Here is a 16,466-nt window from a genome sequence, read left to right as displayed (position 1 = left end):
TCTCTAAAAAGACACAGAAATGAAACACGTCAACATTCTTAGACACTGACAAGCGTGCAAATTAAAGCGGGGAGACGCCACTTCAGTTATTTGCAGAAAGGAGATGATTTTGAAGGGGAATGAGGGAGGGAGAACGGATTCGAAATTATGTTCAGCGTGTGCACATGCATCTATTTATCTGCGTGTGTGAGAGTGCATCAGCCGTCTGTTCTGATCAAACACACTGGTGTGTAATTGGCTCCCCGTCGCTGCGGTGACCCCTGTGGTTGGAATGTTTGTTGTGATGGAGGAAGGGAGGAGGTTGCACTGACGATAATGTGCCACAGACGACACGGACACACAGAAAATAGTTTAAATAGCACAAGTGTGTTGAAAGATTACAGCTCTGCCTATGCTTTCATGTGTTTGTATGTGTGCATTACTGTGTGCATGCCTGCACTCTGAAGCCCAGCTTAGTTTCCCCCTGCTAAGTTGTTTTTAAAGACAGCGAGGAGATGAAGCGTAAACACAGCGAGGCAGAGAGTCCAGGGCAGCCTGTTACAGTCAGACACCGGTTGAGAATCAGCAGCTCCGAGGCCTATGCTTTTTTTTTTTATAAGCTCATTAGGGATGCATGCCAATCTAGGGGAACTTGATTTGCTGATGCTGTTGTTCTTTTGAATGTTTTCATCCCCCAGTGGCTTCGGAAGGGCTCCAAAACATTTAAATGAGACACGAACCAAGAAAGCTACGTAGTTAGTTAGGGTCTCTGGGTGACGAGTGCAAATGCCTACACATTTCACCTGCACAAGGTGAAGGAAGTCTAGCAGTAGCTGAAAAGTTTGAATGCTGCAACTACCTGCAAGGGGTTTAGTGTTCTCTGTGTAGTGGCCACGTGTGCCTGAGGAGCCCACTGGACCTGTGAAGAAACAATGCTTCCAGGGAGAAATGGCTTTGACGCTGAGTCTTCTTACCAAAGATTTAGGTGATTGAATAAGACCAAACATAAAGAGTGACGGAAGATGTGCTTTTATGTCCGTGGGTGTGCAGAGATTCACCAAATACCAAAGGTGAATGACAAAGACGATGAGGAAAAAAACTAAATACAAGGAGTCTAAGTCCATCCTCAGCTGCAGCCTCTCTAAGACTGAGCCCTTGTTTAAGCTGCAACCCACGTGCACCTCTGGTATGCAGTGTCTGATGTTGCCATGGAAAAGTGAGGAAATGAGTGAAAGGAAATGCTTTTTGAGAAGGGGCAGCTTCTGTGCAGGTCAGCCTCCACTCAGCCGCAGCAGATAGAGAGCACACAGTATAGACGTCAGGTTATGCAATGCTCTGGTCCACAGTTCTTTACAGCTTTTTGCTACATCAACACATACGGTGTGTACTTTCTAGCACATATAGTCCTGCCTCGCCCTTTCGCTCCTCCGGTGGGATTGCTGTGAAATAAACTAAACTATCAGGAAGGCTTTCAGTGGCTCAGCTTGTATATTAGGACTCTGACTGTACTGTCCATACAGTGGTGTAGCGTTCCCTTAACATTAGTTAATTATTCCCAACTGTCTAATAATGTTACACAATCACAGGTCTATAAAAAAGAAGTAATTTCTTACAAGCTAACTGTAACAATATGTCTGCATGGGAAGTATAAGGTAACCAAGGACATGAACATTGAAAAACCAAGGTTGCAAAAAAAGTTAACGTACTTATCTCACTACCTGCTTAAGACATTAACACAGTAAACATGTATGACACAGAAATGGTAATAGACAAACACTCGCCTAATCTCAAAGAGGGGAGACAGCGTAGCTCGGGGAAGACAGCCTAGCCGGAAAACTGTAGCATAATGGCTTTCTGCCATAAAGATAGAAATGATAAGTATAGCCAGGACAACGCAAGGATTTTTTTCCAGAGACAGACCGAGAACAGTTAAGAGAATGTTCTTACTGTTGTCAGGATACATGAGTGAGTGCAGCAGTACATGTATGAGCCACAATAACAAGAAGATTGAGCTGACTGAGCAGCCAAAACCCTGAACAACCCAGGTTGACATGTTGTCAATTCTAGTCCTTTTGGTTATTATGCGAGATAAAACAAGCGCTTTGCAGTTGTTTAGCTGAGAAATTCATTTTCTTTGTGTTTATGTTTTGAGACTAAATTATTATTTGAATTGGTCATTTTGTTCAGACCCACGATGATGTAAACAAACAGCATGGGGTCTACCGGAGCAGTAGCTGAATTACAGAATGCTCCTAAACTCTGTCTTTTATGAAGACAGAAATAACAGCAAGCGGCTGAGAATGATTATTGTCCTTTTTCGTTTATAACAATTAATAAAAAGACTGAATGACGTGATTGTAAACAAATTCACAAAATAGCAACCGTTAGCCAGGCCAGATGTGGATGGAGATGACCAATGGGAGAGGACCTTTAAGGTTTTAAAATCATGCAAAAAGTTATTTTGCAAGAGTGAGGCATTTTCTATGCCTGTGGAAATTAAATAAGCATGATCATTACTCTTATAGTGATGCTTTAAAACTACTGTTAGCAAACTATAATGAATGCAAGATTAACTGTTGCTTTCTCTATTAAATACAGGTGATTAGATCATGGCATACCCATTTGTTTTTTCAGATATTTTTACAGAAGGTTGTTGTTTCATGAGAATACCAGTTCAAACCTAGTATAAAGACAAACAAAAAAAAAAAAAAAGTTTTGGAATATCTGAGAATCACAGCTGTTCACCCACCTCTGCAACTTTGAACTCTCAGCAGAGTTTGTAGTAATTATTGTGAGCAAAAAGCCATTTCAGCAAAATGTCAGCACAGCCTGGTGCTCTTACAGGTGTCCTGTTGAGGTCCATTTGGTGAGTAGAGAGAACCAAGGACCAGTTTTCACAAAAAGAAAAAAACAAGTTCCACAAGTCAAGATTTTCCTTGTGGTCTGAGTTATTCATGGAGTGGTCTCTGGTATCAATGCAAGCAAATATTTTAATAGCTTCAGTTTCAAACCACCTACAATTGATCTTATTGTCAAGATTTAAAATCATTTAAGCGAAAGGCCAGAGATTGTCCAGGAGTTTCTGCAGTTTTCTACAATTTCACATCAAGGTAACACTGTTTTCTAAGTGCAGTTGTTACATTAGCAAGTTGTTTGAGTAGCTGACAGGAAACCCTGAGCAGAAGCCCAGCTAATAAATCAGGTAATAGCAGATTACTATATTTGTGTTACTCTATAAAGAGTAGAATGAAAAAAAGGGTTTCTTATTCTGCAAAAGAAATACCACTAAATGTTTATTCCATATTTTTGCTCAAATCTATCAAAATAACACTACATACATGTAATAGATAACAGTACAACTGAAAAAACCAATGTGTTGGCAGCAACATGAATAATTGTTGCATTTCTGTTTTCAATATAAGCCATCTGATAAGGGAATATTTTATCTGAAGTCCTTGTGTGTATTTTTCCTCAAGTTGTCGTACAGAGACGGTCTGATACTTTTGATTAATCCTTAATTAAAAAGAGGAACAACTATACAAAATGCATTGAGTAACTATATTTGATGCCATCTCTTTATGACAATGCCATACCTTAAATACATATAAATGCATCGAGGAATGAGTTCTAATTGTTAGGTTCCAAGGACCCAGACTTTGATCAGACGTTTCAATCTTTTCTTCAAACACTGGCTGATTTTTCATTTCTGTCCACGACCTGATTAGTTTCTGAAGGATGCTTCAGTTGTTGAGCCACTTAACTCTGACCTATTTAACAGGAATAAAAAAGCTCCATAGCTCAAAAGATGGAAGTAAATTCGGCATATAACACACAACCAACTTATTCTAATTTCTGATAATACATATAAATTTCTACCGGAAAAGACCATTTATCTATCAGAACTAAGTATAAGGACTTCTATCCTCTCTGGATTGTGACCTGTAGTGCAAAAAAAACATTTTAGATGTACAGTAAGATGGTCAGAGTGGATTAGTTGGCACAAAAATCTATTGGTGTTTGAAAGGTCTGGACTGGACTGGACCCAACCTCAGTCGCAGTCAATCAAACCAACCAAACTGCTAACACATGTTGTCAACAGCCAATGGAAAACAAAGGGCGAGACACAGATGGTTGAACAGACAACATCAAAACCCAGCTGGTTTCCTTCTGCTCTTCTTAAAGTTCAGTTGGTGAAAGTAAAACAAATAATTTGGTGCATTACAGCCACCAACTGCTAGGTTTATAGATGTGCAGTGTTAATATTTATTGCTTTTAATATCCCAATACTTCTGTTTATAGTCTTGTCTGTCGTTTTTTAATTTGTATAGTGTTTTTTTTTTTACTTTTTGTTTTCTTTGCAATGAGGAGTAAGGTGTCCCAATTTTATTGTGCTTCTGTACACTGTTCGCCTGTTCAGTGACAAGCTTCTTTTTCTTCCTGTTCTTATCGTTAAAACTGTCACCCATGTGTGAAATTCTGCAGGGGTGCGATTTCCTTGTCTCCTCTGCGCAATCTTTCAGTCGTCATACAAAAAGCTGTTCGAATTCAACTTTTAAATTGTGTGTTTTCAGCTTTAGATACAAAAGTGTGTATGTCTGTTCAAATGTAAGCAGAGAAAAGGGAATCTAGGCCAACAAATTGAAAGATTTGGGGATAAAAAGATACCTGAAATAAAAAAATAGGATGAATATTCATTTTGACTCAGCAAAGTCTTTCCTATTTCTTAACAACTCAACTGCTCTTGATAATTTTTTCAGAGCAGAACATTTTCTTGTTATCCACTTTGCTATTAAACTGTGTTACATGTTGGGATTGTTTTTTATTAGGACTGGAAAGAAAGTGTGTGGAATGGAAACTCCACCCAAATAAAGAGAGAAAAAATTAGAAACCTTAGAGAACTCCGTAAATCTAGTGACTTGGAAGCAAACCGCTTAATTAGATCACAGATTTTGAACAGTACTCTTAGACCAAGAGTGTAAACCTTGGCAGAGTTCATTGGCTTAAATGAAGACAAGAACCTGTACTGAACCATAACTGAGCCTAAACCAGCTCAGTTATGGTTGAAGTGCAAACACACCCTCCATTTCTGCTACCTGTGTGATCCCTTCTCTTTTCCAATGGTTATAATCAGTCTGACAGAGGGAGGTATCCCAATCCTTGTGGTTTTTAGTATAACAATGACCATCAGTGGGACCCTTTGTGGGGTGCCTTGAGACGACATTGTTGTAAATGAGCGCCGTTTAACTAAATAATCTGAACTGAAACTATCTGTGTAGTTATGCTGCTATAGGCTTAGGCTGCTGGAGGACATAATGACCACTTTCACCCTCTTCGCTACATTCTCACACTACTCTCCAATTTTGCATTATTTGCTGTTATTTCAGTTTTTAACCTTGTTCTCTCTTTTCTCTTCCTAGAAGCTACACCTGGCCTGGCTCTGTGTCTACCTGTGACACCTTTCTGGAGAGGGGAATCGTCCGAGCTTCTGCTGGCAACAACTTAATGCTCACCCTCTACCGATGATCCACATAGCCCTGTCTTTCAGTGTTTAACACTTTCTCTCTCCTAGACATGGAAATTGACTGAGCTTTTACTGTAACTAATTATATGTGCTCTCTTTCAGACTCTAACCTTGAAAACTGGCTCAGAGTTTATCTGTTCCTTCTTTCTAGATAGAAAAACTTTTTATCCAATTTGAATAAAAAGCTAACTCCGACTGCACTGTTCAATTGTTAGGATTAATAGGAATGTATGTACCTGACTGTTGTGAAGTGCCTTGAGACAACATGTGTTGTGAATTGGCGCTATATAAATAAAACTGAATTGAATTGAAAAGAACACATTAGGTGAAGCTCTCTCTGATACGGAGAACCTTCAGAAAACACTAAATAATCAGCCTTTGCTTTTCTCTGATAGATTTATCCAGAGCATGATTTATGATTTGCCCTTACATTTGCAGACGGTTCTACCATCCACAGCTGTCTGCCTTCAGCGAGCAGTTTATGACTGCTCCACGGCTTTACATTGGAGGATCTATTCACTGCCAAGTGATTTGATGTTTACAGGTCAGTGGTGTGCCCCATCGTTCACAGAGTCTCAGCCGCTGTTTCCTGTCTGCTGGGCAACACAGTAAGTACCACTCCAATCAAGCAAAAGACAAGTTAGAGGCAGACCTGGCTTCCCGACGGTGCATTTAACGACATAAAGCATCACATTAGTTCAAGCCCTCTATTAACATGAAGATTCACTCTACATCAGAAAATACGAACATTTTACCAATACCCCGTTTAGTTTCTAAACATGTTTTCTTTTCCCACTATAGTTTCTATGAAAAATCTCTTGGTCTGTTTTAACGCATACATATGAAAACGCTCATTAGACAGGCTTATTTTTCTGCATTCAGCCCTCTTTCACATGGACCTGTACCAGAGATGGGGGAATCCAGTCCGAAGCCACTTCAGATCATCCATTTGTTCCGTGACCTACACACGTTTCTGATTCCTTGTGACCACCCTACAAGGAATGTGGGGTTGAAGTCAAACCACCAATATTGCACCCCTTATCCACCTCAGGTAAACCCCTAACTCCTTTGAACTGTAAGGGCAAAACAAGGATTTCAGACCAAATGTGAAGTGCAAAGCAAGAAGGGCTGCAGCTGTAGCAGCACTAATCTGCCATTGCACGCAGAGCTGAGATATTATGCCATCGTCCAGCGTCCTTCTGATCCGAGAGGAATGTTGGTCATCAGAATCTGATGGAGTTATTACCATGCTGAAGATGGCAAACAATTATGCATTTAAATCACACAACCTTTTTGGGAGGCTTACTGTTTGCACATTGTGACTCTAAGCTTAGTGCTGTTTGTTCTCTAGGAAACATTCCTACACAGGTCTTACGCAGGCGAATGCTGCGATTTATAGGCCACGCCCCTTCGGTTCCTAAACCCCAGCTGCATGATCTGAAACCACACAAGGTCCCTGACAAAGTGATCTGTAATGTGGAATTAGTCGAGGGTACACTGCTATGCAAGCCATAGATCACAGGCATGTGCATATTCTTATGACAAAGGTGTGTTTGATTTATACGCCAGGGACATTTGTGGAAAGTAAGCTATTATTAGTTTTAATCAATATGTTCTTGTTGTCTGTAACGTCATAATGACCATAGATTTAATATAAACTAGGTTTTGTATTAAATGGCTTTTAAACTTGCATCTGCTTCTCTCATTGTCAAACAAGAATCCATACAAATACTCTTCTGGTTAATCAAAATGAAAGCTCTTATACTACAGTCAGTCTTAAATTCAACTACATCGCCCCTTGGAACATGTTTACTGTTAATCTTGCTAATCCTTCAACTCCAACATCGTGCACTGTAAGGGCATGGACATTGTGAATAGGGGGATTAACAGGCTTTAATTATGTTATTAAAATGAGACATCTGGATCTTCAAAATAAAAGCATTTTCTGTCTGACAGTCAGAAATTTCACATAAGCAGGTGATAACATGATGTTTACCCATTACCACAACTACTCTTTGAACATAAATGCAAATTTATTTCTAATGGAGTAAATATCACACATTATTTTAAATTATTTAAAGTAGTCCATAGACATTTATTAGATATTGAATTATATGTTCTGAAAATGACAAGTTGGATCTTCATGTGCTAAATTAGGCCCAGGGATAAAACCGCAAATGATCTGAATTCATAATGTAAAGCAAGGCAGTGCTGAAGGTACAGTAGACGGCATTTACTCATTTTATTTCAGCCATTAAGAGACTTGATAAATAAAAATTACTTGAATAAATTTGATCTCTAAAAATATTATGGACCTACTGGGACTGATGTTTTCTGTCTTTTAGTGTCAGTAATAAAGTGCATTCACTTGCTGTAAATTCACTGTGAAACAAGGGCCTTACAGGGTTGTGATCTGCAAAGCAAACGTTTTTGTAGCTGGTGGTTATATTGCTTGGATATATAACGACATTAGACATGGAAAGTCACACCAGCCTTCACCAGCAGTGCTTCGACAATTATTTAAAACAGATTATTTAATTTACCATTTTTGTCATTCAGGCATCTCAAAAAAGTTCTGCTCTCCTGCCTTTCTGTAGGTGGCTTGTGCATCTCAGACAAATCCCTTTTTCATTTCTCATAAAGGTTGCCTGTCTTAATATAGCCCATAACATTCTGATTTCATCAGGAATTAACTTTTTCTTCCTCTTTGTAACTCCTTGTGGGATTTTAGTTAGGTTCAAAATTACTACAATATTATTTAACAACTTAGTGAACTTTTAACTTGCTAAGAGCTTATTTTAGAGTAGATACATTGTTGCAAAAAAAATGTGCGCCCTTCCGGATTTTTCAGTTTTTGCTTTTTGTTACACTGTCACATGTTTCAGATCATCAACAACAGTTATATATATGCAAAATCCACTTTTCTAGCCCTTAAATACATTTTGTTGTGTACTTGGAGTCTGTAGGAGTGCAGAAAAGTTAAATTAGGTCCCTCCAGGTGCTGCGTAAATACCTTTTCATCTTGTTTTGGGTCATATTTTTCAGTTTGTTCAGTTTTCTCTATCCTCTATTACATATTTTGAAGTGTAATGCCACAGTATTTGCTGTGGAACAGCTAAACAAGGTCATGGACTTCCGGCTGGCCAATTCACGTATCCGCCATATTTATTTTTTGTTGCAATGTTATAGTCCAAGCTCAATATGCCTACGCTGAAAGAGGATAGATTCGGTTCGGTTGGTGGGTGTATTAACCTACACAATTTATTACACCGTCCCCCAACACCAGATTAAGGGGTCAGTCCTCTTTGTTTATGGAAACGACGGACACAGCAAAGCTGCTAATAATGCTGAAATGACAACAAACTTTATTTTAGATATTAATTTATTGTGTTGATATGACATTCAATTAAAATTAAAATTCAAAAATACTTTATTAACCCCAAAGAGAAATTAAACCTTGTTGTAGAGCTCATATTATGCAGGTTTCTTCAAAGAGCTGTTGTAGATGCTGATGGCTGTGGGCAGGAAGGATCTCCTGTAGCGCTCCGTCTTACAGCAGATCTGAAGAAGCCTCTGAGTGAAGACACTATTGTTCTACGACAGTCTGATGAAGAGGATGCTCAGGGTTCTCCATAATGTTCTTCATTTTATGAAGCATCCTTGTTTGCACAATGATATCCAGAGGTTCCAGAGGAGTCCCCAGAACAGAGCCAGCCTTCTTTATCAGCTTGTTGAGCTTTTTTAAGTCTCTGGCTCTGAAGCTACTTCCCCATCAGATGATGGCAGAAGAGATCACACTCTCCACAACAGACTTATAGAAGATGTGCAGCATCTTGCTGCAAACAGTGAAGGACCTAAGCTTGGTCAGTCTGCTCTGTCCCTTCTTGTTGACTTCAAAGTTGCATCTCCACTCCAGGCTGTTGTCCAGGTGAACACCGAGGTATTTATACTCCTTCACCACCTCCACTTCTTCTTCAATGATGGAAATCGTGTTTTAGTCACGTTCAAAATGAGATGATTGTTTCCACACCATGCCACAAAGCGGTCCACCACCTTCCTGTACTCAGCTTCTTGTCCATCTCTGATCCACCCCACGACTGCAGGTCACAGTATTTCTGCAGATGACAGGAGTCTGTCTTGTACTGGAAGTCTGAGGTGTACAGAGTGAAAAGGAATGGTGAGAGTACAGTCCCCTGTGGTGCTCTTGTGCTGCTGACTACCTGGTTAGACTCACAACCCTTCAGTCTCACAAACTGTGGTCTGTTTGTCAGGTAGTCTTTGATCCAGGAGATTGTTGAGGCCTGCACCTGAGTCTTCTGGAGTTTCTGACAAAGCAAATCAGGTTGGATTGTGTTAAATGCACTGGAGAAATCAAAGAACATGATCCTCACAGTGCTGCTGGTTTTGGCCAGATGACAGTGGGTTTATGATGGCATCTTCAACTCCAACTCCACAGCGATAAGCAAACTGAAGAGGGTCCTGATGGTTTACTGTTTGCTTACTCAGGTGGGCCAACAGGAGTCTCTCTAGGACCTTCATGATGTGAGATGTCAGGGCAACAGGTCTATTGTCATTGAAGATTAATGGGTGAGTTTCTTTGGTACCGGAACAAGACAGGAGGTCTTCCACAACACCGGAACCTTCTTCTGGGCCAGGCTAAGGTTGAAGAGATGCTGCAGAATCCCACAGAACTGCTCTGCACAGGCCTTCAGGACTCTAAGGCTGACACGATCTGGACCTGCAGCCTTATTCCTATTCAGTCTCTCCAGTTGTCTCTTCACCTGACTTCTAGAGACACTCAGGTGGAAGGGAGAGGTAAAGGGAGCATCAACATCTTCTGATTTGGTTGAAGGCAAACATGCAGAAGCAGAATGGCTTAGGTGGACGATAAAACATCTGAGGTGTTACTAGACAGCTGTGGGTCAAAGGAGAGTGGGATGTCTGTTTGGGTGTGAGCAGGAGCAGAGGATACTGAGCTGAACCTATTGAAGAATGTGTTTAGTTCATTGGCTCTGTCCAGACATCCATCGGTCCGATCTTCTTTCTGCTCAAAACCTGTGATCTTCTTCATCCCTGTCCACACATCTCTGATATTGTTTTGCTGGACCTCGCTCTCCAGCTTCTTCTTGTACACCTCCTTGTAGTCTCTTATCTTGACTTTAAGTTGCTTCTGTAAACTCCTCAATAATTCCGTCTCTCTCTCTGAAGACTCCTTTTTTCTTGTTAAGCAGGTCCTTCAGGTCACTGGTGAGCCAAGCTTTGATATTGGGGAAGCATCTCACGGTTCTGGTGGGGATGATGTTATCCACACAGAAGTTTATATAGTCGGTTACACACTCAGTCATGGCATTGATGTCCTCTCCATGCGGCTGGCACAGTGCGACCCAGTCTATAGCCGCAAAGCAAGCTCGCAGGGCTTCTTCAGCTTCCTGTGACCATCTTCATACAGGTTGTATCCCAACTTGTTTCCCAACGATCTCAAACTGCCCATCATAATCGATGGAAGAGACGGTTTGAACTTCCTCCTCTCTCTTCGCTTTGATCCTGCTCTGCATCCACGGCGTCTCCTTTTCAATTCATCAGGGATTTGGGGTTGTAGTTGAAGTATTATTTTAGCTTTTGATATTAATTTGCTGCTCCCAGTTGTAAAAAAAATAACCCTGTCGCCAATTCATCACAATTCATCCAGGCCATTGTTTTGATAGCAGTAGCATTGTATCTTCTGCTTATGTTAGTGCTGCTTTTAGCTCCTTGAGCACAGAACCTTGCTGCGTGTTTTGAGTAGTATTATTACATTGATAATTTTGCATTTTTTGTCTTGTTTCTACTCCACTAGATAATTGTTATCAAACTACAAAATTGGTTGAACGTGGTGGAGTGGAACGCTCTTTGACTTCGAGGGGGGCGGGTGTGAAATGCCTCAACAGCATTTAAAGAGACCGCAACAAAACGAGTTCCTCTCAGACGCACCTCGGAACAGGGGTGGAGCGTCTCCTGTGGAGCTACAATAACAAGGAATTCAGGCCAAAGCACTGCAGTTCCACATTATATAGACTACAACTGAGGATTTAAGTGTGAAAAGGAAGGATTTAAAAGCGCAATATGTGCCCTATAAAAGTAATTACCCCATAAAGTTATTAGGCGGTTGTGCTATGATAACTGGCAGTCTTTCACATCTCTGCGGAGGAATTGTGGCCCCCTCTTCTTTGCAGAATTGATGCAACTCAGCACAGGCAGCCCACACCATCAAAGTTGAGTTTTGCCAGATGTAACAGGACACACCGTTCCTAATATTTTTTAGTCTCTTCACACCAAAGAATATTTTGCTTAAAGTCTTGGGGGTATTAGAGATATTTTTTAGTAAATATGAGATGAGTCTTTTTTTTAAGTCAGCAGTAGTTTTCTCCTTGGATGAGATTTCCACCCAGCCTCTTTCTTGTTGAATCATAAACACTGACCTTAACTAAGGCAAGTGATGCCAGAAGGGCTTTCGATGTTACTCAGATTTTTTGTGTCCTCCTGGATGAGTCACTGATGACATCTTCAAGTAGTTTTGGTAGGCTGGTCATTCATTGGAAGGTTCTATACTGGCCCATGCTTTGCTTTATTTATATGTGGGAAATGTCTATTTCTGCGACTCGCTTTGAAATGGTTCTTAACCTGTTCAGGCAAATAGATGTCAATGACTGTCTTCTGTTCTTGAATTCTTTAGATCAGGGCAGGATTTGTTGCTTTATGGGATATTTTAGCCTACTTCATGTTGCCACACAGGTCATATTTTAGTGATTGCTTGACTCTACATGTCGTGCAATAGTCAGTTTTGGTGTGTCTGGTGAAATTGAACTAAACACGTAGTTCATTACAGTTAATTCATTATTTAGCAAGTGTGAGACAGTAATATCGATTGGTTGGCGTTTTCCACTTAATAAATAAAATCGTCATTGAAAACTGCTTTTTGTATTTACTCGGGTTATTTTTTACTGATATTGCCATTTAAAAAACATGAACAAAGAAGCAAAGAAGGGGGAAATACATTGACACATAAATGTATATTGCTTAGAAACTATCATGCCAAATGTGCTGGTATTTTTGCCTCACTCATAATGTCTTTAAACAGATGCAGCTAAGAAAAATTCTGAAGACGAGGGAAGAGCTTCATGCAGCTGGGTATTAACGAGGCTGGGCAGATCAATGCCCTGGTAGAGGAGGGAACAAAGTCCACATTCACAGCCTTGATGATTAAAGGAAAAAGTTTAATAAAATCTGCCTCTTGATCTGTGGGCTAAAACCTGACAGTGGTATAAATCCTGAATCAGCACACTCTCAGCCTGCACATTCATTAGCCACATCTGTAACACACACTAATGAATGCACAGCTAAAGAAAAACTACCCGTCCTACTCATTAGGTCAGTAATCACCTTAAATAGAGCAAAGGAACTTTCAGCAGGTAAATTATACTAGTGTGTGTCTCTGTACTTGTGTATGGATGTGAGGGAGTAAGAATTTCTATCTAATGTTTGAAGAATCGAGCAGAGGTCTCCACAGGAGCTGCACTGTTTACAGTAAGAGTGGATTTTCCTATTTCCACAGAAAGCTTTACTGGCATTAAGGAATTGAAGGTAGGAAGAGCCTACTTTATTCTACTTTAATTCATTGACAAGATTAAGATGTTGATCTCAGTGCAGTAGCCCCAGTAATTATCAGCCACGGCTGCAGTAAGCTGCTTAAACTCAAATCAGCATGCTCTTTTCTTGCTTTAATGTTTTTTAATGAACAAAGGAATTAAAGCACGACGCAGCAAATAAAATAAAAGGCCCCAAAAACATAAACCTCCCATTAATCTGGAAAACAAATCCTCTTTATTGCATGGATATGAGCGAGCATTGTTTAGTAACTCACTTTTCTAAATACTGCAGGTTTGAAACCACTATTCTGAGCCATAACATATTTAATTTGCACTTTGCCCAGTCTGATGCCTTTTCATCGCGTCAAGTAACATGACCGTTGCCCAGCTGTAGTCACTCTGACCCAACAAATGACAAAGGTGAGCTGTTATTGTCTTCTTTGTGCTCCGGCACACTGCAAAACCTGGATGTGCCTTTGAGTTGGGTGAACAGCTTAGTAGAACAGCATACGGCTCTGCTGTGAGTGCTTTGTTTCTGTTTTATGAACATGGTATTTTTCTCAATTACACATGTCATGCACGCTTCAAAAAACGGCATCCTAATGTCGAACATGCAGAAGATATACAGCGCCTTGCAAAAGTATTAAGACCCCTTGAACTTTGACATATTTCAACCGTATACTGGGATGCATTTCATTGGGACTGTATGTGACAAACCAACACATGGTACTGCATAATTATGAAGGGAATGTATACATGACCTTCTAAACTATATACGCATAAAACATGTTAACGTTTGCTGCACGTTTGTTCCTCCCCCTTTACCTTTGATACTCCTAAATATAATGAAGTGCAACCAACAGGTCTTACAGATGTCTAATTAGAATTCACCTGGGTGTAATTTAACGTCGGACCATCTCCAAGGTAAAACATGGTGGTGGAAGCATTATGCTATGGGGGTGCTTTTTTTGAGCAGGGACAGAGAAGCTGGTCAGAGTTGATGGGGAAAATGGATGGAGCTAAATACAGAACAGTCCTAAGGCTGCTCGATTACGGGATAAAAAAATGCATTTATTATTATATTATTATTGTAGCCTTCAACATGAAACTTTTAGTTATTATCTTATTGTTGAAGCTTCCCTTAAAAAAACCAACATAGTATTTATGAAAATATAGGATATTGTAAAGAAAAGAAAACACAAAACTTAGTAATCAGTAATCACAGTAATCACACTCTCTGGAATCAAAATCCTAAATTGTAAACAAATAAGAAAAAGATACTAAAATGTCAAAATAATAATAGATATTAATGATAATAAGACAATTAATATTTGTCATAACTAAAACTAAATATGTTGAACTTTTAGTGCAGCTACTGAGCATTTATTGTACATTTTGGTAATAACTTCCAATTGGGTCAGGTGGTTTCACAGAGCTATTGTTTTGCTGAGTGGTTCAGACACCAAAGAGCTGCACGTCTTGCACAACATGCGTTTCTGATCTGCATCTGTGTGTTAGAAGCCAAAGTCTTCCCACACAATCTTTTTTGTGCGCTAAACGCTGTGACTTCATGTCGCTTCGCCTCTTTGTAATTTTGGACATCTACAGTTTTTGGTCATCTCTTTTTCTCCAGGTAGGGAATATGGTGCAGTCTACCTTGGGATGTTCTGTACCAGCCATGTCTAAACTGACACCTGCCAGTGAGACATTACGCTCCACCTGCCCCCTTCATGAGCTCTGCCTTTAAATAAGGTGTAAGGGTCGGTCAATGCAAAGAAGAAGAAAAAAAGATCTTTTGTTTGTGATCGTTTGGAGCGAAAAGCGAAATTGAACAATATATCGGATTAATTGCACAATCCCAGGCATTCCTGGAAGAAAGCCAGTTTGAGGCTGCAAAAGACCTAAGCCTGGGACAGATGTTCACGTTCCAGCAGAGCAATGGCCCTAAAATATACAGCCAGAGATACAGTGCAATGGCTTTTATCAAAGCATATTCATGTTAAAATGGCTCAGTCAAAGTCCAGACTCAAATCCAATCATAAATCTGTAGCAAGAACTGAAAATTGATGTTCACAGACGCTCCCCATCTGAGTATTTTGCAAAGAAGAACATCCAAAAAATAAAAAGTCAGTCCCCAAACAACTTTTTCAGATTTTAGTCATGTAAACCATGCACCCTTTTCCTTCTACTGCAAATCCTCAAAAACATACTAAAATGTGTGGTTTAAGGTGAAAAAATATGAAAAAGTCCAAAGGATAGAACCATTTTCACAAAGTACTGTATTTTCTCTACATTAAGCTTTAATCAGCACATACACACACGCTTTTACTACCCTGAAAGCTCTACCTTGGTGGTGAGGATCTTGAAGCTGCTCTGCTGTGGGACGATGGGATGCAGAAGGTGAAAGTGGAGGTTGCAGTCTTCACCTGAAGCCATTTGTATCTTTGCAGAAAGCTGGAGAAAAGAAGAAAAGAAAAAACCAGCAGATTTTAAATGTTAACTCTGGGAGCATTTGTCAACAAAGTATTAGTAAACCACTCAAGTGTGAAAATATCTGAGGTGATGCCAAAACAACAGGAGAAATGAAACAGCTAATAAATACTTTCTGTGCAAAAACTGTTATGGAGAAATACTTTGATTTGATTTGACTGCAATTCTCAGAGAATATGTAAAGCAACAAAGAAGGCGTCAGGCAGGACTGTGAGAATTTTCATGTGATGTGGCCGCTGTGATCGTCTGGAGACCTCGTCCTGTCCCCTGCAGCCACACTCTGATGACCAATGAGTGGGCAGAGGGCGGGGGGTGGGGGTGTAGCCTGTCATTCACTGACACTGTGGGTTTACTGCCCGTTCAGAGGGACATGACTTTAGCTATAGTGCACACTTAACAATGCACCTACTTTTCATTTCTGCATTAATACCCACATTGTGTCATTATGTACCCAACTCTCAGTCCATAACTAACGTTTCCCCAAAAGTCTCTTGTTCTGATCTGAAACCAAAAGAACATAAGAAGCACTTCAATGGAAATAAGAGCTTAGAAAGTGAGATAAAAGTTGCTTTTGGGCAATTCCACAAAACTACCACAGCTTTAATATTCATTTCTAGTTGGATTTCTGGGCCGTCTGTAGGTACACAGCTGCTGCATGCTTAGTGGCAAGCGGAGAATAAGTGGAACCACCTCCTTTCATCTTTCATTTCTTTTGTATATACTGACCTAGTAAAAAATATATGAACTTATCTCTACTCTGCACCACAAAGGGAGCTTAACGGGTGACTGTTATTCGGAGCAAGTGAACGATTTCTTTTGAAATGGGGTAAACTCAGTTTGTTATTCTATTA

General features: G+C 40.0%; 1 protein-coding gene across 3 annotated transcripts in view; it reads right to left on the bottom strand.

The window, feature by feature from the left end:
• sugt1 (SGT1 homolog, MIS12 kinetochore complex assembly cochaperone) overlaps positions 1-16,466 on the bottom strand; it is a 44,362-nt gene that overhangs the window by 13,655 nt on the left and 14,241 nt on the right. For all 3 annotated transcript variants that reach the window (XM_047367852.1, XM_047367853.1, XM_047367854.1), the window contains exon 10: positions 15,472-15,579. In XM_047367852.1, the coding sequence (XP_047223808.1) occupies positions 15,472-15,579 (108 nt within the window). The remainder of the gene's footprint in view (positions 1-15,471; positions 15,580-16,466) is intronic.

The sequence above is a fragment of the Girardinichthys multiradiatus genome, chromosome 6 (genome assembly GCF_021462225.1).
Source record: "Girardinichthys multiradiatus isolate DD_20200921_A chromosome 6, DD_fGirMul_XY1, whole genome shotgun sequence".
Lineage (NCBI taxonomy): Eukaryota > Metazoa > Chordata > Actinopteri > Cyprinodontiformes > Goodeidae > Girardinichthys > Girardinichthys multiradiatus.
This window is presented reverse-complemented; position numbering and strand designations above follow the sequence as displayed.